This window comes from Medicago truncatula, chromosome 7 (genome assembly GCF_003473485.1).
Source record: "Medicago truncatula cultivar Jemalong A17 chromosome 7, MtrunA17r5.0-ANR, whole genome shotgun sequence".
NCBI lineage: Eukaryota > Viridiplantae > Streptophyta > Magnoliopsida > Fabales > Fabaceae > Medicago > Medicago truncatula.
In genome coordinates, this window is record NC_053048.1 from 7,901,634 (window position 1) to 7,924,968 (window position 23,335).

Genomic DNA, 23,335 nt, shown 5'->3' on the forward strand with positions numbered 1-23,335 from the left:
TTAACCAAATGTTGGTGTTTATGTATAAGCTCTTTTTTATATATATATAAATTTAGATTATTATAATTGTGCAACATTATATTAGACTAGTTAATCTCATCGTTTAAGAATGTGTCAGGTAACAAATACTTTTTTATGAGTGGTATACTCTTTTTGCTGTGATTTACTTGCACTTTCTATGCTTGCTCATGATGATTGAGCTTTAAATGTCATCAAGGTTTTGTTACGCCGAGGGTAATCTCGGTACTGTGATTGATCGTCTATCTCGTTGGATTTTTTTCATTTTTTTTCTTATTGATTGGTGTTCGGTCATATTTTTTGTCACATTTCACAGATATGTAATGATACTCAATTGAATAACTCATATTTGTGATTTTTCAAGTTATCTGCACCTTATGCGACATAGTGCAAGATGTGATAGAACTTGAGTTGTGTTTCTTTCACTGCAGGACTTATTGTACACGCAAGATGTGATAGAACTTGAGTTGTGTTTCTTTCACTGCAGGACTTATTGTACACAATATTTGTTGCGAATTCGATGAAAAATCACACCAATAACAATTTGATGTGTGGAGCAGGGATAATCAAGCAACTAAAACAAAGTGTATGGAACAATTAAATACAAGCCAAAAGTAGAAAACAACGGTGAGAAGAACACAAATAAGAGAAGAACACAAAAGAATTTGTTGACCCAGTTCGGTCCAAATTGACCTAGTCTGGGGGAGGGAGCAGCCCTCCGATCCACTATATGATGAGTAACGTTACAAAAGAGAAATCAATGGGTTACAAGAATAAGTCTCCCGCCTAATTCTACCCAAAGTCTCAGCCTCTTCCCGTAACCAAGAGACTCAATCCTAATAGTGTTTCACAAGGTGAATCAACCCACAAACCCTAGTGTTTGTTCCAAAGAGACAATCTCTATACAAACCCTAGTTTTGTTGTTGCCTTTCTAAACCCTTGTTTCAGCCCCCTCTATCTCTCTCAAAGTTTAGTCTGATACAAGGTCTATATTTATAGTAAACATATAACTCATAAATTTGGAACGAATACCACACTGAAGATACGTTTTTTTTTTTCTTTTCTCCTTCAATGAAAGAATATTTGCATCAAAAATATAATATTCCCTTTCAAAATATATTTGCATCAAATCGTTCTTCATACGATACAAAAATATATTTATTGTCCATAAATATATTTTCAGCACAAAATATATTTGAAACAAATGTTTTATATTTTTAGCAATAATATTCTCCATCCATCAAATTTTGAGTCATACTACAACATTCTCCACCTTGACTCTAAATTTGTGATGATGCCAATTTAACATCAACCACCATGATGCTCTTTCCCTTGTTCCCACTACACCAAGTAGCTCCACAAGTTTACACCTCATAGCCCCTTCAGCCCTCGGAATGTCTTCCGCCTTCTCGAAGGTCCTTGCAGTCCAACTACATTAGGAATTTTAGGTAGTACCACAAGCATTCACCTTAACCTCTTCAGCCATCGGAACGTCTTCCGTCTTCTCGAAGAGTCCTTGCACTTCAACTATGCTAGGAATTTTAGGTAGTCCCACAAGCATTCACCATAACATCTTCAACACAGGACATCTCCTGCTCCCTTGAAGATCACTTTGCATCCAATCACCCTTGGACTTCTTTTAGGGTAATCCCGCAAGCCGTGCTATACATTCTTCAACTTCATGAAGAAATCCCTTGCTCCCCATAGAGCATAGCACCCAAGGTCTTCCATAATCGTATCATTACCGGTGTGTTCAACCCCACCTCACGCTGAGCGTACTCTGCCTCAACTAGCAAATGCGTACATCCCACTTTGTCTTCAACCTTGAAACTCCACCACAACAGGTAGATCATGAGTATTCTTACCACCGCCTCTCCAGGCTGATGTTGAGTGTTTAACGTCTCTCCAGACGATCACCGCTCCACTAGGCATCACTCTCAAGGTGAGACACATCACCTTCTTCATCCTCCAAACAACACCACACCATCAGAGCACCCGCATCCCCAAGACGCACCTCAATGTTCTCCAAATCACCAATGATTTTGTTGAACTCCACAAGTAGCTCCATGATAGCCTTTTACTTTACCATCTTGAATGAGTAAAGTTGTTGCTTTAGGACTTGCCGATGAGCCAAAGACTTTGTCATATACAAAGATTCCAACTTTGACCACATCGATGCCGCGGTTGTATCCTTTGTTACTTCTCTCGAAACTTTATTCCCGAGGCACAAGACAATGGCCCTCCTGGCCTTGTCCACCATCTCGGCCTTCTCCGCTCGTGACTTGGTGACCGGTAACGAACCTTCACCCTTCAAAGTTTTCTCACACTTGTGCTGTATTAACATCGCTTCCATCTTTACCTTCCATAACCCAAAATCGTTATCTCCAGTAAACTTCTCAATATCCCACTTTGAACCCATGATACTTAATTATCCTTTGACCCTTGCCCCACGGTGGGCACCAATTGTTGCGAATTCAATGAAAAATCACACCAATAACAACTTGATGTGTGGAGCAAGGGATAATCAAGCAACCAAAACAAAGTGTATGGAACAATTAAATACAAGCCAAAAGTAGAAAACAACGGTGAGAAGAACACAAATAAGAGAAGAACACAAAAGAATTTGTTGACCCAGTTCGGTCCAAATTGACCTAGTCTGGGGGAGAGAGCAGCCATCCGATCCACTATATGATGAGTAACGTTACAAAAGAGAAATCAATGGGTTACAAGAATAAGTGTCCCGCCTAATTCTACCCAAAGTTCCAGCCTCTTCCCGTAACCAAGAGACTCAATCCTAATAGTGTTTCCCAAGGTGAATCAACCCACAAACCCTAGTGTTTGTTCCAAAGAGACAATCTCTATACAAACCCTAGTTTTGTTGTTGCTTTTCTAAACCCTTGTTTCAGCCCCCTCTATCTCTCTCAAAGTTTAGTCTGATACAAGGTCTATATTTATAGTAAACATATAACTCATAAATTTGGAACAAATACCACACTGAAGATACGTTTTTTTTTTTCTCCTTCAATGAAAGAATATTTGCATCAAAAATATAATATTCCCTTTCAAAATATATTTGCATCAAATCGTTCTTCATATGATACAATAATATATTTATTGTCCATAAATATATTTTCAGCACAAAATATATTTGAAACAAATCTTTTATATTTTTAGCAACAATATTCTCCATCCATCAAATTTTGAGTCATACTACAACATTATTGAAAATTTCTCCAATTTTTCAGATTTCAAAGCAACAATTTCACAGATTAATGTGGCATCTGCTTGTAAGTTAAAGTTCATCTATCAATATAGCGGTTATATTTATCTTGTATTCGACACATCTTGATAGAATCTGATCAATTTTCTCATAATTAACTTAAAGTTATTGAAGTGTGACTAGTTTCTAATAAATGAAATTATTATGGTCATAAATCTTCGGCTGCATACATGGGGACTTGTCTTACGTAGGCCGTTGAGGAATGTGAAATAACTACAGGGCATATGTGCGCTTCAGATGATTGTGTCGTCTCTACATGTCTGAGCACAACCATGGAGAGGAACACTATAGAGGAGAGGAGATTCCGGGCTCTTCACAATAGATCTGTTGGAATCACAGACGAGATTGGTAATTTTTGTCTCTCTTTCTCATGTAGGTATTGTTATGTTTAAATTTGAATATAGATACCTTTGCTATAATGAAACGAAGTCGTAAGCTACAGGTCATTTGTTAGTTAGTACATTTTTACGGGCATATCATTGGTAATTAATACCCTCACTTCAATAAATTTGAACTAGCAACCCAATAAGATCTGATCAGTTTAGAAACCAGTCTAGATTATAAGCCATTTTATGGAGAAAATCAGTATGTAGCTCATAAGTTGCAATAAAGTTGGTATAAGCTACAAGTCATACGTTTTAAATGTGGTTTTAAAATTGAAGTTTATGAGGCTTCTATGCATATAGGTATCACAAAATGTTGAACTATTCTGAATGATTGGTTAATGTATGTATAAAAACTTGATACCCTAAGTTTTGTTATTGATACCCTAAGTTTTGCTGATTGCATATCTTCAGATGTTAGCAAGGAAAATAGTTTTAATCTGCCAAATTCATCTAAAGCATGTCAAGAAGCTTCCATGATAAATACTTCTTTGTGACAGGTGAGTTCACAAAATTGTATGTTTATGTTTAGTTCATGTTTGTGTGAGAAAGAATGGTTGAAATAATGAAAAGACACTGGTCACATGAATAGTTAAATTTCTGCATTGTAAAATCAACCCAATTCACGTGTATATATTTGACAAGTACAAGTATGTCTCTTGTTCCTCGCAAAGAAAAGTATGTATGTTATTGTTATAAATTGATCTTTTGATTCTGGAATCTATGGTTTGTTAGAACTAGGAAGAATCAACTTGGATGTGATGCTTTAATATTCAGAATATATTTATTTACCAATACATGTCATGGCTGAACAGGATTGCAATGTTGCATAGACGATCAGTAGGATTGAAAGAGTAAAGTGCATAAAGCTACACTGCATGATTCAACTGTCATGGTATTCTCAATGTGGACGAAAGTGGAGGATGTGAAGGTCGTGGACTGCAAGAAGAGGATCCGAAGAGAAGACTTGGGTTTCAATGGTAAAATAATAATCAATAAAGTCATGCATTTTATGCTCTTCTTGTTGCTCGCTGATTGGCTCGCTAGGACTACACAGTGCTAGTAATTAGTTGGTTATAGGTGATAATAATATAGAACAAGATTCTTTAGATGTATTTTCTTTGTTTATGCAAGGATTCGTTGAAATACATGTGATAAATGTTTGCTTCATTCTTCAATTGGTATTGCCAATTCATATTAGAGATTTCATGTGTAAATTGCGTAGAAATAGTTTGTAATTGCTATACGTTGATCGGGAAATAACGCCTAAGTAACCTTTTAAATCGCCCATTTTTTGATTAATTTCACAGATTTAATTTTTTTTGTAATTGCTTTAGGTCAATTTTTTTTATCAAAATAGTTAGGAACTTTAGCTAGAGATTTACTATGAATTGTTTGCGACTATAGCCTAGCCAATTGATTACATATTAGTTGGCAATTAGTTAGGAGTTTAGAAATATTAGTTGCAAATTAGCTAGGAAATATTTCTCTAGATAATTTGCCGCCCAATCCATACTACGGCCAGTATGACAGCTAAATCACAACAAAATAGTAGCTAAATGAGTTTTGCTAGAAAATAGCTGCGAGTTAACTACAATTTTCTTCGTAGCAAATCAGTGATTTTCTTGTAGTGAAGAGGGAAATGATCTCTATGTATGGAGTATGGTTTAACTGGAAGTCGTGATGAATTTGCACCAGAATGTCTATGCGGTGCAAAAGATATTGTTCAAAGAGTTAAAAAAAAGTTCCAAATAAAGGAAGAAATGCATGGGGTTGAAGAAACTTTGTTTCGAGCTCATAATATTTTCACTTCATATTTGTGGGTTCTTATGTTCATGAAGTTCTAATATTTCGGGTTTCTAAATAAATGACCACCATGGTTACTGTAAAACAACAAAATCCCAACACTAGTTCAATAAACTTTCAATAAAATAAATCAAATAAAGGCACAACATACCAAAATAGAATACATGCAAATAAATTCCAACTACTCATTTTAAACATTGGCGAGTTTTAGCATGGGGCAATTATGAAATTACCCCATCTTAGATTAATTTTGTTTTATTTGCTGTTACATATACACCATGTATTTTATATTCTAATTTATAACCCTATTTAATTATAATTTGACTCAAATTAATTTACTTGTACTTGACCAAAAGAAAAATAAAAAAATTACTTTTAAATACATTATTTTTTATTTTTTTGTCAGATTGCCTACTGACTAGAATTAAGATTTTTCAGAGTGAATAAATGGGGTGTCTGGGGTTTGAACCCCGGCTCCTACATAATAGTGCATGTCCCTGTCAACTGAGTTATGCTGACGGAAACTGTAGATACATTATTTTTTAATCTCCCGTTTAAAAATCTAATAGGTCCAGATCATTCTCAATAATCTTTTTAATTTGAAAACATAGACATGTTTAAATCTGGGCTAAAAAAATATATGACGTAAATATATATTTACTACATTATTTAGAAAACATAGACATGTTTAAATCTGGGCTAAAAAAAAATATATGATGTAAATATATATCTACTACATTATTTATAAATAAATAAATTTAGTTTGTATCTAACTTTGTAATATTAATCCCTTCCATAAAACTTTTTAATATTAATTAGGGTTAAATATATTTTTGGTCTTATAAATATAACAAATTTTGTTTTTAGTTCTTATAAAAAAGTGACATGTTTTTGTCCCTCTAAATTTTTTTAGCATGTAGCTTTAATTTTAATTTAATGGGTTTCTTAAAAAAAAAATTAATTTAATGGGGACTAAAATTTTTTGTCCCTATAAATATAACAAATTTTGTTTTTAGTTCTTATAAAAAGTGAAATGTTTTTGTCCTTTCAAAATATTTAGTCCCCATTAAATTAAAATTAAAATTGATATATTATAAATAAATATTGCTATAAATTGGAATATAAAAATGCATGGTGAACAACTAATAGCAAATAAAATAAAATTGATCTAAGATGGGGCAATTCACTTTAAACAGTACCCAATATACTTTAACACACCCCACCACTGACAGTAAGGGCTCGAAATAGAATAAACACACAAAGTATAAAACTATTCACAAACAAACACCCTAACAGTAAAATCCAGATTAAATGAAACGAACTAAAAAAAGGCTATACTTGAAATCAACAAACAGAAGAATAGAAAGACAAATTTGTGAGATAAAGGACTAAAAACTTGACACGAACTAACGCAAGATAGGATTGATATGCACAGAATGGATCGAAACATGAATAACAACTAAACAAATTGATACATACTTCATTGAAGCCAAGCACATGTGACTCAAACTCCAGATCGATATCTAGATTTCTGCAACTTCCACGAACCCGGGATTGCGAAATCACAATTTGGGTATTGTTTTCTTACTTTGATGTCCGTCTCTTTAGTTTATAACGACATTAATACCACTTTAGCAAGCCAAATGACACTTCAACATTTTTTTGAAAGAAATTGTAAAAAGGGCTAATGTTGAATGTGTTTTATGAGATAATGGACTGGTTTGAAAGGAAAAAAAAATAAAGGATGTAAGTGTTACAATAAATAAGATAAACAAACCATGAAGTAATTTTTTCTAGTAACGAGTTAGAAGCAGTTGTATTATATACAATTAGTTTTGCATGAATCTTGCCATTGTCAAATCTATGAAAAGTCGTGTATTTGATCAAGGCCATTGTCCTCGTGAGCTTAGATCAGTTGGTAGGGACAATGCACAATATATGCAAGATTTGATCTGAGGTTGAAACCCCGCCCACCACCAACAAAAATTGATCAAGGCCATTTCTCTCAATTGAGTGGAACCTATATAGCCAAATAAGTTAACCTTGTGAGTTATTGATAATTTGTCAACTCTTTAGGACATAAGGTTTAATATTTTATTTCTTGAACTATTTGACCCTAAACCCATTAAAATAAAAACAATAGTATGTCCTTTTGCCCTAGGATAAGAAAGCGTATGTTATAATATTGTTTTGTTCAAGTTGGGGAGAAAAAGATTGGTGTCATGAAATGAAATATCAATTGAAAAGAGTAATATGAGACTTGGGGAGTGTAAATATAGAAGGAACAAAAAATGAATGTTTGTTTGATAACACAAGTACAAAAGAAAAACTCAAATTTAAAAGTATTCCGAAAAGATAAAAGTTTTCCGTTTCTTTTTAATTGTTACATTTTGACATTTTACATAAACTAAGATAGTCAATGATTGTTACTACTTTTGATGCAATAAGTTATACTTTTACTATAATGACCTTATTAATTTAATATCTCATTTCATATATTTCTCTCTTCGTAATAAATAACTAAGGATAATATCGGTAAAACAACATTTAATATTGCATTGAACTTTGAAAGTAACAGTTAAATAGGAACAAAAATTTTCTTCAAAAGAGACACTTAAAAAGGAACTGAGGGAGTATATCATTACCACAAGAATAAAAGATGAGTGATTAAGAATGAAAAGAGTATGAATAATAGATGCTTTATTTTTTGAGGGAGATGCTTTCTTGTTTTTAGGGCTTTTTGAATTCCCGAAAAACAATAATTGTTTCTACCCCGACCAAGCTACAACCCTAAGGTGATCTATGACTTCGTGCATGTTTGATTATTGTGCTTAAGATGTGTTTTAAAACATAATTGTTGTATATTTATTACCTGTTTGAGTGAAAAACTAACCATCGAGTGTATTTATTAGTGAGAGTAAGTTATTATTTTTTTTTGGTAAATAGAGATAACTTTCATTAACCAAAACAATTATAAGAAGCTACAAAGATAAAGAAGCAAAAGTTAATCTCACACAACAACAAACAAAAGTCAAAGGTCTCATAAGCTTAACATTAGACTCTTCATCTTTTTAGATTTCAACCCACTAATGTAGACAATCTTCTTAATTTGATTAAGGATCTCCTGAACCGATTGATGTATGTTCTGAAATCTTCTGGCATTCCTTTCCTTCCAAATCATATACTGTGTGATACTCAAGACCATTCTACTCATTTGATGAGTACCATTGTTCCCATTGCACTGCCTTTGAATATATTGCATCACATTCTGCCAGTTGCAATCAATTATGTTCATATTACTACAATGCATTGCACCTGTCCAAATAGCCTTTGAATACTCACAAGTAAAGAAAAGGTGAGAATGTGTTTCATTCTCTTTTTTACATAAAATGCACGTTTGGTTACAATAGATTCCAACTTTATTCAATATTTCACAAGTTGGCAATCTACCATGAATAGCTAGCCAAATAACAAACAAACATTTTGGAGGAGCAGGGTTATTACATATCATCTCATCCAGCTCACTTTGACAAAATCACCTCTTAAAGCATTATACATTCGCTTAATAGCGAAGTTAGCTTGTTGAAACATATCACCATTGACATTGGAAAAAGTCTTTGCTCCAGCAAAAACTTTTTTTACTACCCATGAAGCTTGTGATGGTACTTCCATTAGAAGCACATTTCTCCCTTTTATGTAATATTCATGAACCCACTTCACCCATAAGACATCTTTCTTATTGGCAAGGTTCCAAAACTGCTTACTTAGGGCAGCCTGGTTCCAACAATGCAAATCTATGACATTCCAACCACCAGCTGATTTTGGCAAACAAATGTGCTCCCAGGCAATAAGAACTCTTTTTGAAATACCAGATTTACCAGTCCAAAGGAAGACTTTACAAGCAGTTTGAATAAGTTTCAAAACTTTTTTAGGAAGGGTAAAGACTTGGCTCCAATAAGTTTGCACACCAAATAACACTGACTTAATAAGTTGTAATCTTCCGGCATAAGATAACAACTTTGATGACCAGTTTTCAATCCTGATGATAATTTTCTTTACCAAAGGTTATCATTGCATAACAGTTAATTTTTTGGAGGATAAAGGAACCCCCAAATATTTAAACGGGAGATCACCTTTGATAAGACTAAACTTGGTAAGGATTGCCTCTTGAGCACTAATAGCTACACCACCAAAATAGACTGAGCTTTTGGATTGGTTAGCTTTGAGACCAGATGCAGAAGAAAACAAATCAAAAGCTTCAAAAAATTGAGTAACACACCCCACATCTCCTCTTGAAAATAGAAGTAAATCATCAGCAAAACATATATGCATTAGATTTATTCTTTTGCATCTAGGATGGTATCTAAACTCAGAGTTTTTCGTAAGCTGCATCAGATACCTATTCAAATACTCCATACAGATCACAAAGAGGCAGGGAGAGATTGGATCTCCTTGTCTAAGTCCTTTCTTAGCTTGAAAAGGATTAGTCAGATCACCATTAACATTGAAAGTATAAGATGCAGTGGTGATACATGCCATCACCCAGTTCACAAACTTATAAGGTTATTATGTGTTGATTAATTCGTATTTTTTTTTTTTATAAAAATTGAGATCTTACTTTGAAGAAGTAGTTTATTTATATTCATGTTTTGGTTCAAGGTTATTCATTCTATCTTGCATTTTTATGAATCATGCAAAATTAAAGGTGCAAGTACGTTTGATTCATCACAAACCTATAGATCAATAAAGCATTATGGGAATTAATTTTTTTTTAGTTGTACTTGATTTTTGAAGGACTTTTGTTTGAAAACAAACAAAGTTTGAAGTTGGAGAGTTGTTAAGTGTCAAATGAACATTAATTTACCTATATAAATCATGACACTAATTGACTTATTTTGCAATAAACATCATGAAAACCCCCAGTTATTGTAAATATTATAATTTTCAAGGTTATATTAGTATTCCTTGCACTTTTACTATTTATTCAACTTAATGTATATCAATTTGAAGAAGAATGAAAGCTACAAGAAAACACCTTGAAGAGGAAAGTCGGGGATTTCGCCCAGTGAGCCAGATACTAGCCCAACAAAGAAAACACCTTGAAGAAGAAATTCATACTTGCCTGGCGAGTAATTCCACTATGAAGTTCCACTTATAGCCTGTTTGTTTGTTTTAGCGGTGAGTGCAAGCTTAACCCACGTTTACTCTAAAGCTACAAAATGCCAATACATCGCTATTTCAAGCAGACACACACTGACTGGAAAAACCCCATTGCAGCAAAATGGTTTTCCTTTCAACGAACTTGTATCTCATCCGACGAAGAACAAAGTCCAGAACCTATAAATAAAGGCTTGAAGCCTCACTTTCAATTCATTCATTCAATATTCAACTTAGAGAAAGCAATCTTATTATGTTATATCAGTGTCTTTATACTGTTCATACTGCTTCTTCGGCGACCAAGATTGATCTTTTGACTTGGGGCGTTCTAAAAACATACATCCATTGTAAGGGACATAGGTAAGGAGACTTATAAGTTCTAGGTTTGGGACATTAACCTAGGTTTACAATCACACACAATGTCAGAACTTAATGCTTATCTTTTAGCTTCCTAGGCGAGACATCGAAGGTTGGAGACTAGAGATGATTTCCAATTATCTGCGAGACATTGAGATCTATGAAGGACAAACAAATGAAACATAATCCTACCATAACTTCTCTATTGTTTGTTTCACCCCATCACTCATATTCTTTCAATAAACATCTAACTACTACAACACCTTTTAATAGTCAAATAACCTAACATTTCATTAAGCAGATCCATATAGATACAATATATAGAAATACTTTGATTTCACATTGCTACATTTGGGCTCATCAAGGAGTCAGAAGACGAGACACCAAAAGAGCTCCCAATGGCATATGCCATATCCATAGGCCACATAATATCAAGTCCCTAAGAGGATATTTTTGGGAGAGTTTCTCACTAACTGTCGCGTCCTCTAATCCATCAGACCACAAATGGAAGCGCTTTCCACACTAACTTTCTTGTGTCTCATTACAGATAAGGCGTTGAAAGAGGTCGTAAAGGAGAAGACCGCAACAGTAATGCGGACCAAGTTGGAGTCATTGTATATGACCAAATTTTTTGACTCATACACAACTCTTTTCATTTATGACGGTGGAGTCAAAGACCATTTTAATACAATTGAAAAAATTCAACAAAATCATTAATGATTTGGTAAATATATCATTTTGAGATTACATAAAATTTAATTTTCCATTTTAAATTTCTTAAAAGAATATAACATATTATTATTATTGTTATTAATATTATTATTATTAATTTATTATTGTAGTTGGAATTCATATTGTTTTTTTTTTAAATAATAATAAATTCCCCTGAGCTTAACTCAGTTGGTAAAGACAATACATAATGTATGCAAGGTCTGGGTTCGAACCTTGAACATCACTAAAAAAAAAAAATTAATATGATAAGTTTTTTTAAACAACTAATATTATTGCAAGCTCCCAAACCTCACAAGAAGAGAAAGTCTGTTCCCTCTTAAAAAAAAAAAAAAAAGTCGGTGCTGATCAAATAAACCCATCGCTAAAGGCAATATAGGGTCCTCCAAACGTATCCCTCAAAAAAAAAAAAAAAAAATCCCAGATGGTATATGTCAGACTAGATTTTTATATTTTAGTCTATGATCTAAACGAGTCACACATACACCCTAGTACATATTCTTTGACGCTAAGGATATCCCCGAAGAGCGGGAGATTTTGTTACATTTCGGATTAGTTGTCTTGTGTTTCTAATAAGTTGTTTTATAGTTGGTATGTCATACCCGAATATAAAAAACTAGAATATTAAGGATCATTTATTAGCAAGCTAAAATATATTAATAAAAAAGAAAAGAGAATAACTTTGGGGACATAAATCAAACCCAGATAAAATTAAAAGGAACAACAGAAACAAAAGAAGAAGAAAAGTGAAATGAGAAGATCATCCAACTTTAGGGCAATCAAGCCACAAAGTCTCTAAAAACCATCAGCAAGATCATTGGTTGTAAAACTTAGAGAGAGAACTACAACCATCATTTTTTACATTCTCAACTTTTTGATGATTTGTTTCATTAACCTGAGTATTACTAGATTCATCTGGAGCTTTGGTTCCAACTATGGGAACAAAAAAACATTATGTAGAGTATATCATTTTGAGAAGATGTGAATATAAGTTTTTCCATTTGAGTTCCACAAGGTTTAAGCGATTGTCTATAGTTGTGCATGAAGAATACTCGGTTCACATGCAACATTAATCATTACGAAACTTATGGTTGAAAATAAAAATGAGAAATCCAACATGAGTTGTGATCAACATGGCAATGCCATTTAAAAATTATACTACCTCCGGTCCTATTTATAAGAGAAATTTAGGTCAACAAAAGTGAATGTATTTGAACTGAATTTTTAACTAGATACATCAACTTTTGTTGACCCAAAATTCTCTTATAAATAGGACCGGAGGGAGTATTATTTTGATTTACCCTACATTGTAATAAATGCAATCTGTTTTTGTGATAAACACAATAGATTTACCCTACTTTGATTTATGTTTTTTTATAAGAAAGAACAAACACAAATTTTGTATAGTGAGAGAACTATGTATCTCTTTCAACTGTTTTCACGTGTATAATACTTAAAAATATTGTAAATCTTAATTTTTGTTTGTAAATGTATGATTTGTTATCACCATGGCCTCTTAAATTTATCAAGATTACAAAATACATCTTGAAGTGTCTGTTTTGTTAATATTTGTGTAGACTAAAATGGCTAACAAAAAATACATTTAAGGACTATGTTAACAAATTAAAGACAAAATTAAACACTAAAATGACTAATAAAAAACATAACTTTAAATCCAATTTTTGTCGACAATAAAGTTTAACTTATCATAAAGTTTTTTCCATAAGGACACAAATAGTACAGTGGCTCGATTGAATAGAGGGAGGGCATGAAGACATCCTTTGCTTGGAGTTTGGTTGAGTTCGTTAATAACAGAATCATGACTCTAGTCTAAGAAGTTCAAACTTTTGAGTTCTACGATCTTTTGAGTTAATGATGTAAAAATAAATTCAGGGGTTTAAAACACAAAATATATGGGTATATTTGCACCAAGTTCAGGGGTTCAATTGAACCTGGTATCAAAACATGATAGATAGAAGTCATTCAAAATTTAAATTTATTTTAAATTAAATGTAAAAACTAACATGCCATTAAACGATTGAAATTTGTCCTCGTGAGCTTAGCTCAGTTGATAATGGACAATGCATAACACAAAACAAATTTATGGGAAGATTGATATGTACCCAACTAAATTTCCGAGTATCGGAGTGTTTGCTTATATTATTTTTTAAATCTACCAAAAAACCTTTTGCAACACAAATTACACAATTAAATGAATTTATATTTATATCTTCTTCTTCTATTAATATATAGGTGGGATACACTTTTTCAAATGTAAGAAACTCAACAAATCATATTATTTTTTTCAATAACAACAATAATATAATAAATATAATAAAAAAAAATCTTATCTTTTTTAATAACGTCAACAATATAACATTATTATAATAAAACTTGTTTAAGGGTATGATTAGAATAAAAAAAAAACAGCCCAAAAACCTCTTAAAAGGGCTATTTTCTTTATATATATAGTATAGATGTACCTTTAAGATAAGGTTTTAAGTTAGTCCTTGAAAATAGTTTGAGTTAGAAACAAAATGCTATATTGTTGGTATATAACTGAAAGAAAAATCAAAATTTATATAATATTTGCTGGTGATATTAACAAAAAAGTATTGTTTGTTTCAAAAAGTGGAAATATGGAAAAGTTAGTGTTTGTCATGACGCTAGTAAGAAAATAATGACACTCAAGCTAGCAATCAAAATGAGATTAAAAAACAAGGTAGAAGAAAAACCAGATTGACACTAATAATTTATTCTTAAAATATATTATAATTTGACAAAACAAGAGAAAATACCAATACATAACTTCAACAGGAAAGTAGCAATAAAATTAAACATAACACATGGAAAGAAAATGTAAAAAATGAACATCTAAAGCTTGAGTGTTAAGTCAAGTTCAGAAGAGTCAAAATTGGAGGGTTCTTCTTCAATGTTTGACTTTATATCATCATCCATTGCAGAAGTAGTAGCCACAACATTTTTCTTGTTTGTGTTTGAGCTTGAACTTGTGGCAGTAGAAGAATCACCAAGTTTTAGAATAGCACCAATTTTATTATTTGTACCATCTTTAATTCTTGAAGTACTTGCTCCACCAAAACCTAGAGTTCCTACACCAGTATTACTAGCCTCAATATTATTTCTCAAATTAAAAAGTGAAGGGTGTAATACATCATTCAAACGCAAAGCACCATAACCATATTTAGAACCATTTGGGGTAATCCTAGGGTTAGTATAAGGTGGTTTTTGAATTGTTGACTCCATTCTAACACCAAGGCCCCTATAATTATTATAAGGTATAAAAGAAGCACTAGAATCAATGATATAAGGTTTAAGGTGAGATTGCCCTAAACCTAAAGCACCAACATTATACATTTCTTTACGTTGTTTTTCCATTGCACGTTCTGCTTTATGGGCATTTTGATGCCCTCTTAACCCTTGTAAAGTAGAATATTGCCCCTTGCAATAGGAGCATGAAAAATACTTCACATCCGAGATCTTCTCTTCGTTCTTCTTCTCATCTTTCCTTTCATTGCTGTTATTATGAAAAGAAGATGTTGAACCAACTTGAATAGGGCTAACAACATCATGTTTCGATAGCTTTACCGAATCGACAGACTCACTGGAATTTGATTTTGAGGGTTGATCTTCATTCGCCTTCATGCTCACCCCTTCTTTTGTGTGGAAAGAATCACCTTCATCTTGTGAAGTGGCAGTGATGCTAAGGGATTTGGATGCCATGGTACAAATTAACTATTGAAAACAATACCTTGTGTTTTTTTTTTAGGTGGTGTACCTTGTGGTTTTCTGATTTGTTGAAAGGAGAGGCTTATTATATAGAGGATTATTTATTGAAAAAAATATTTGAGTTGGTGGAAATATATTTTGAAATAAGGAAAGACGTATATTTTTGTTAAAAGAAAAAAAAAAAGAAAAGGATAGAAGTATATATTAAGGAATATAGATCGAAAAAATCTGATACGTTGTGAAAAATAATATTGCACCGTTTGATTTGTGCATGAATATCTATAATTGATTTGTGCATGAGTTTATATTACAGGTCTTTTAGATTCATTAATGAGTAATATATCTATGTTTACTTCAACATGGGTTGGCTTAAAACGTTGTATCGATTCAATATATTAAGGAATATTTATCAAACTAATCATAATTAAAAAAAAAAAAAAATATTACCATATTAGTACAAATCGTTTAAGAAATATTCATCAATTCCCATCTCATAAACTTTATCTTTTTATTTTAACAAACGTATATCATACACTTTATTTTTTAAGCAAAATATTCCAAATTTAAGAAAACAATTACCATATAAGTAAAAAAACAATTACCATATTTCCCAAAAAAAAAATTACCATATTATACAAATTTATATCATTCAAAAAACATTATTATACAAACTTTTAAGAAATATTCATCAATTTGCATCTCATAAACTTGACTTTTTTTTTTTCTCTTCAGTAAATGTATTTCATAAACTTTATTTTTTGAGTAAATTATTCCAAATTTTTTAAAAAAAATTACCATATTATACAAACTTTTAAGAAATAGTCATTTTTTTTTTTATACAAATGGGGTGCAGAGGAAGAACTATGTGCAACACCCTATATATATATATATAAACAATAACATAAAGATAAGGGAGACCTAAACCAAAACATTCTCAAAACGATGAAAACAACAAAAAACTAGGGGGACAAACGCCAGACCTAGACAAAACAAGAAAATAAAAGCAAAACAAACAAAGTAGAAAAGAAGAAGAACAGGAAAAGTAACTCAAAGAAAGTCGATGAGTCAATCTGGTATCCTACACCTATAGCGAGTATGTGAACTAGAAAACCCTTCTGCTTATTCTTCTTATTTGTGGCTCTAGACTCCACCTCAATGAAGGGTTCTTCCGAAGCAGTAGAACGGTTCCTCAAATAATTGATATCCGCTTATCTCTTCCTCATCCGTGTAAAGTCGAGGCCCAAAGCTTGTAGCGTGATTTCCATTCCAAAAATGTTTCCGCAAGATCTCCAAATCATGAGCGAGATTTGGGTTTAAAACCTCATTTCTGGTTGGATTAGTTACGACGTCACTGCAAGGATTAAGAAATATTCATCAATTTGCATCTCATCAACTTTATCCTTTTTTTTAGCAAACATATTTCATAAACTTTATTTTTTTTAGCATTCCAAATTTTAGAAAACAATTACCATATTACTACAAATCTTTTAAGAAATATTAATCAAATTTCATGTCATCAATTTTTATTTATTTATAGCAAACCAATCCAAACTTAAAAAACAACTATCATATTAATACAAATTTGTATTACTGCTAACAAAATAAATATTGATCTGTCCGGTGAGGATGAATGAGTGGCAACGATGGAAGATAATGCTTCTGCGTGACGGTGACGGATTCCAGTAGGGCGGCGATGTGTCTTTAATTTGCGGTGGAATGAAAGGTGCATGCAGGCACGTTAGCACTCCAACGCTCAATTCAGTAATGGAACTGAGAAAGATTGTGTAGAAGGTGTTGTGAAAAGTGAATCATCCCTTAAAGGTGAAGAAAGTTCACCCTTATAATCGTTATGAGACATATAGTTGAAAATAATAAGGATAAATTCAGAAGGAGTTGTGATCAATTTTAGAAATTGTATTATTTAGATTTACTCTACATTTTAATAAACGCAATCTTTTTTTGTAATAATGGTAATAGATTTACCCTAGTTTGATTTATGTTTTTTATAAGCAAAATTTATTAATATGAAAAAGAACGAACACATAATTTTTTTTGTAGTGAGGAAAATATGTATCTCTTTCAATTGTTGTCACATTTATTGTACTTAAAAAATTGTAAATCTTTTTTTTTGTTTGTAAATGTGTGATTTGTTATCACCATGGTCTCTAAAATTATCAAGATTACGAAATACATCTCTAAGTGTCTCTTTTGTTAATATTTGTGTAGATTAAAATGGCTAACAAAAAATACATTTAAGGACTAAGTTAACAAATTAAAGACAATTAAATCTTCTAACCCTTCTCGCTAAAAACCTCTGCTAGCCGGCACCCCCCGCCGCCCTTTTCTACCCACAAATTCCAATCCATCCACCAGGATGTAGCCCTTGCTCTTGGTGGTAAAATCAATTCTATTGGCTTACGTCTTCACCTACAAACCCAGATGGGTTTTGTTCCCAAAAGTCCAAATCAACGCCGCAATGGTGGATTGTTGTCGTCGTCGTCATCTTGCAGTACTTTCTGTTGTCCGATCTTGTTTCACATTTGTGACTGGTTGATTTGTGCTGATTGGTCGCGGGATGAGATTTACAACGGTGTTGCTGCTTTATGTGATCACACCGGGTTTCTGTCCTCCCGGGATCTGGAGGTGCTCATTTCGATCTCCTCGCGTCAGTGGAGGTTCGGGGAAGGTGTTTTGGTTCTCTTTTCACAGAGATTGTTTACCGTGTTGGAACAAAATGAGTTTAACATTACCCTTTGAGTTTTGATGATAACAAGGTATTAAAAATTGTCAATTGGATATACTAATATTTGTTCAAGTGTGCAGGACCATAGACAAAATTTAAGTGTCTTTTATCAAAGCATAGGTTCTGGAAGAGCAAATTAAGATCAATTGAATCTACAAAAAGGAAGTTTGTATTGCAAGAAAACATCTGAAGAAAAGAGGTTCTGAAGAAATAAGGTTCTAAAGATGATCAGAAGCTGACGTCGTCATAAGCACTCTTATCAGAAGCTGAAAGTCTACCAGAAGCTGACGTCATCAGAAGCTGAAGATCATCAGAAGTTGAAGACTAGAAGCTGAAGTTAGTTAAATGTTGTCATTCAGATTGTGTATCATTGTAGAAGGAATAAAACCTGGAGCAATGACTAATTCAGAGGATTTTGAAGGCATTGGATGCTTATCCACTGAAGAGCGCAGAAAAGGAAAATAGTACAACTGTACAACCACTATCTCCACTACTCTGTTTTGTATATGCAATAGTACATGAACAACAACTGTGACTAAGCTGGTATTCCTCTATACATGGAATGGATTTGAAATTGTTCCCTCTTAGGACAATAACCAAATCAAGCAACAGATCATTGGTGATTTGATCAAGCTTCAACAACGACTCTTTTGATGTGCTGGCAATCAACAACATCTCTTTCACACCTCTATATAAAGGAGTGAAGACTTGAAGATTTCTAATAGACTCACAACAATTTTACTAGTACCAAACCTCTGCTGAAATTGTTTCACATCAAAGTTCACTTAGAATTTCTTAACAACTTTCATATCTTAAAAATTCTAGAGTCTTAAGAGTCTATAGCTTATTTGTATTTGTGAACACCACTGATTGTATATCAAGTGTTCAACCTCAAACAATTTTCTTTGTAATTCTGTTTGAATAGAAGTCTCTTGCAGTTGTGCTTGAGCATAGGAAGTCTCTTGATTTTGTTCTTGAGCATAGGAAATCTCTTGAAATTGTGCTTGAGTAATTTGAAGTCTTTTGCTATTTTGAGTAGTGAACATTTGTAATTAGATATTGATTTTAGTGAACTCTCCTTGGAAGTGTAAGGGGGACTGGACTACTTCCGGTTTGTGGAAGGAACCACTATAAATTGTTCTCTCTCTCTCTCTCTCTCTCTCTCTCTACTTATTTGCTGCAACTAGTTCTGATCACTACTTCATAAGCTGAATTCTATCAGGTTCTGAACAGTGACTTCAGTTTTAGGAGAAGAAAAAGAAACCACAATGTTTTGCAGGGAGTTGATGGATCTTGAATTGTTTATGTGCTGGCCGTTGATTCATACGCTAGCTTAATATTCACCATTCACTTTGTTTGGTTTGGATTGTGGGACTTGAAAGGGTCGTTTAGCTTGATGTCATGGTTGCAGGGGGTTGATGCTACATGAACCGCCTACATGTTGATAGAGGGTTCAATCACCGCACAAAAGACCTTTAATTAGTTTTAGGATTAATTACATATTGATAAACTTGTGTGTTGTTTTAATTTTTCTATTACTCGTTTGGGGTCGACTTACACTCTTGTGTGGTTTTACTGGGTTTAGTTTATGTCCCCCAGTTTTTATATAATTTTCCCTTTTTTTTAATAATATATATGAGCAATTGACATTAGATTAGAGTAGAATACCAACTTAATTAGACGTTCCTCTTTTTTATGTCATTTTGCTTTTGACTTATATAATAAAAAGACAAAATTAACCACTATAATGACTAATAAAAAAAGAAAAAGTTAAATCAAATTTTTGTCGACAATAAACTTTAACTCATCGTAAAGTTTTTTTTCCATAAGGACAAATAAAGTACAGTGTCCCGATTGAATATGGGGAGGGCATGAAGACACCCTTTACTTGGAGTTTGATTTAGTATTCGTTAGTGAGAGAGGCAAGACTAGTTTAAGGGGTTGAAACTTTTGAGTTCTTGGATCTCTTGAGTTAAAAGACAAATTATGCATGGGTATGTTTGGACTATTTTAAGTTCAGGGGGTACTATTGAACCACCGTAAACCGCTTGCCTCCTCCCCTGGTATCAGAACATGATAGATAAAAGTACTTTAAAATTTAAATTTATATTAAATTAATTAAAAGGCTAATTAAGTAAATGGTTCTTATAAATATGAAATATTTTGTTTTTAGTCCTCACAAAATAAAATCGCACTTTTTAGTCTCTTGTCAAAATTTCAGCAGAAGTTTTAGTTCCTATAAAAAATTTCTGTTAGACTTTTGGTCCATAAACAGCTAAAAAAAATGTTATTGTAACTAAAAGGTATAATTTTATTTTGTAGGTTTTAAAAACGAAATTGTCGATATTTATCAGGACCATTTACTTAATTATCCGTTAATTAAATACAAAAACTAAAATACCCTTAAATATTGGATTTCCTTAAAAAAAACAAAAATTGATTGGAAGATCGATGCGCAACTAAATTTCAAAGTATCAGAGTGTTTGCCTATATTAATTTTTAAATCGGCCAAAAGAGCTCTTGCAAACAAATTAAATAATTAAATGAATATATATATATATATATATATATATATATATATATATATATATATATATATATATATTATTCATCTATTAATATATAGGTGAGATACATTTTTTGGTGTGGCATGTTTGTTTGGTCAAAAATACCTTTAAACAAAATTGCTATTAATTTTTGAAAATTAAATTGAATTAAACTATTATTATATATGTACCTTTAAGATAAGGTTTTAAGTTAGTCCTTGGAAATATTTTTTGAGTTAGAAACAAAATGCTATATTGTTGGTATAATTGAAAAAAAACAAAAAATTATATAATATTTGCTATATTGCCGGTGATATTAAAAAAAAAAGTATTTTTTGTTACAAAAGTTGGAAATATAGAAAAGTCAGTGTTTGTCTTGACGCTGGTAAGAAAATAATAATAATCAAGGTAGCAATAGAAATGAGATTAAAAAACAAGATAGAGAAAAACCAGATTAACATTAATAATTTATTCTTAAAATATAAAGTAACTTGACATAACAAGAGAAAATACCAATACATAACTTCAACAGGAAAGCAGCAATAAAATGAAACAAAATGTAAAAAATCAAAATCTAAAGCCTGAGTGTTAAATCCAGTCCAGAAGATTCTGAATCGGAGGGTTCTTCTTCAATGTTTGACTTTGAATCATGATCAGTATCATCATCCATTGCAGAAGTAGCAGCCACAACATTTTTCTTGTTTGTGTTTGAGCTTGAACTTGTAGCAATAGAAGAATCTCCAAGTTTTAGAATAGCACCAATTTTATTATTTGTACCATCTTCAATTCTTGAAGTACTTGCTCCACCAAAACCTAGAGTTCCTACTCCAGTATTACTTGCCTCAATATTATTTCTGAAGTTAAAAAGTGAAGGGTGTAACATCTGATTCAAACGCAAACTACCATAACCATATCCAGAACCATTTGGGATAAACCTAGGGTTAGTATAAGTTGGTTTTTGAATTGTTGTCTCCATTCTAACACCAAGGCCCCTATAATTATTATAAGGTGTAAAAAGAGTACTAGAATAATTGAAATAAGGTTTAAAGTGAGATTGCCCTAAACCTAAAGCACCAGCATCATACCTTTCTTTACGTTGTTTTTCCAACGCACGTTCCGCCTTATGGGCATTTTGATGCCCTCCTAAGCCTTGGAAAGTAGAAAATTGCCCCTTGCAATACGAGCATGTAAAATACTTCTTCTCATCTTTCCCATCATTGCTGTTAGGGCTAACAACATCATCTTTCGATAACTTTACCGAACCGACAGACTTGTTGGAATTTGATTTTGATGGTTGATCTCCATTCTCCTTCATGTTCACCTCTTCTTTTGTGTGGGAAGAACCACCTTCATCTTGTGAAGTGGCAGAGATGCTGAAGGATTTGGATGCCATGGTACAAATTAACTATTGAAAACAATACCGTGTGGGTTTTTTTTTTGGGTGGCGGACCTTGTGGTTTTCAGATTTGATGAAAAGAGAGGCTTATTATATAGAGGATTATTTATTGAAAAAATTATTTGAGTTGGTGGAAATATCTTTTGAAATAAGGAAAGACGTATATTTTTGTTAAAAAATAAAATAAAGGAAAGAAGTATATTAAGGTATATGTGAAAAATAATATTTCACCGTTTGATTTGTGCATGAATATATCTGATATGGGATTTACTTCAACACGGTTGGCTTAATACGTTGTATCGATTCAATTAATTAAGGAATATTTATTAAACTAATCCTAATTTAAAAAAACAATTACCATTCCTTCAAAAAATAAAATTCAAATTACCATATTAATACAAACTTTTCAGAAATAGATAGGGGGATTGGAAGGATGACTGTGTCATCAATTCACATCTCATAAACTTTATCTTTTTTTATTTTAGCAAACACGTAAGGATGATTGTGTCATCAGCAGGTGCATCTTCCAACCTATTAGGTTAGTAACGTCCCAACGGCCTCATTAATTGTATAGTCTACCTAAGATAAATGAACGCGACATGACTGATATTTAATATATCAACAATATAAATAGGGGGATTGGAAGAATCCTACTTCTTACTTTTCTGCAACCAAAAACAGGTAACTTGCTCTGTTGCAAACAGTTAAAAATTGCAAATCTCTAACCCTTAACTCTTTTATTATATCATCAAAATAAAAATAAGTAATGCAAATTGTTTGAACGAAACAACAATCCTTGTGGATACGATACTCTACTTATCATTTTATTACTGGATAACAATTTGGTACACTAGTCTACTTATCACTTATGATGAGGTAGATTTTTACATAATGCCATAATGGTCAACCTAAATCCTATCACATCACTTCATCTGTTTGGATTGGAATGAAATCTCTTGTTAATATTGTTATTTAGCACTCTACTTAGACTATAGGGGATGGCACTTCTATGCATTTTTGGACTGATAAATGGAGGAGCAATCCATTTATGAGCTTTGGAATCTTCCTGAGCATTTGCATCACAAACTTGATATGATAGTTTATCAATTCATTTTGAATGGTGATTGGTGTCTGCCTGAGGAGTTTGTGACTAAAGATAGATCTTTAGCTAAC

The 23,335-nt window shown here is 32.4% G+C and overlaps 3 protein-coding genes across 3 annotated transcripts; all 3 read right to left on the reverse strand.

Moving 5' to 3' along the window:
• Window positions 1–8,994: 8,994 nt before the first annotated feature.
• On the reverse strand, window positions 8,995–10,026 carry LOC112416556 (uncharacterized). Its single transcript, XM_024770774.1, has 3 exons — window positions 9,887–10,026; window positions 9,611–9,778; window positions 8,995–9,526 (listed from the first exon to the last, which is right to left on the reverse strand). Exons 1-3 carry the CDS (start codon window positions 10,024–10,026, stop codon window positions 8,995–8,997), a joined length of 840 nt encoding a protein of 279 aa, XP_024626542.1.
• A 4,578-nt stretch (window positions 10,027–14,604) lies between these two features.
• Window positions 14,605–15,471, reverse strand: LOC11437799 (zinc finger protein 8). Its single transcript, XM_003621745.1, has one exon. The coding sequence runs from the start codon at window positions 15,469–15,471 to the stop codon at window positions 14,605–14,607; it is 867 nt and encodes a 288-aa protein (XP_003621793.1).
• Window positions 15,472–21,340: 5,869 nt separating this feature from the next.
• Window positions 21,341–22,159, reverse strand: LOC11437800 (zinc finger protein 3). The gene has a single exon (XM_003621747.1). It carries the CDS (start codon window positions 22,157–22,159, stop codon window positions 21,341–21,343), a length of 819 nt encoding a protein of 272 aa, XP_003621795.1.
• Window positions 22,160–23,335: the final 1,176 nt, after the last annotated feature.

What these genes read in the sequence shown, in the direction of transcription:
- LOC11437800 (XM_003621747.1), bottom strand. Translation starts at nt 22,159, where the DNA reads ATGGCATCCAAATCCTTCAGCATCTCTGCCACTTCACAAGATGAAGGT.
- LOC112416556 (XM_024770774.1), bottom strand. Translation starts at nt 10,026, where the DNA reads ATGGCATGTATCACCACTGCATCTTATACTTTCAATGTTAATGGTGAT. An exon ending in TGTATGGAGTATTTGAATAG is followed by an intron (nt 9,779 to 9,886) that starts GTATCTGATGCA and finishes TCTATTTTCAAG; the next exon opens with AGGAGATGTGGGGTGTGTTA. An exon ending in CTTATCAAAGGTGATCTCCC is followed by an intron (nt 9,527 to 9,610) that starts GTTTAAATATTT and finishes AATTATCATCAG; the next exon opens with GATTGAAAACTGGTCATCAA.
- LOC11437799 (XM_003621745.1), bottom strand. Translation starts at nt 15,471, where the DNA reads ATGGCATCCAAATCCCTTAGCATCACTGCCACTTCACAAGATGAAGGT.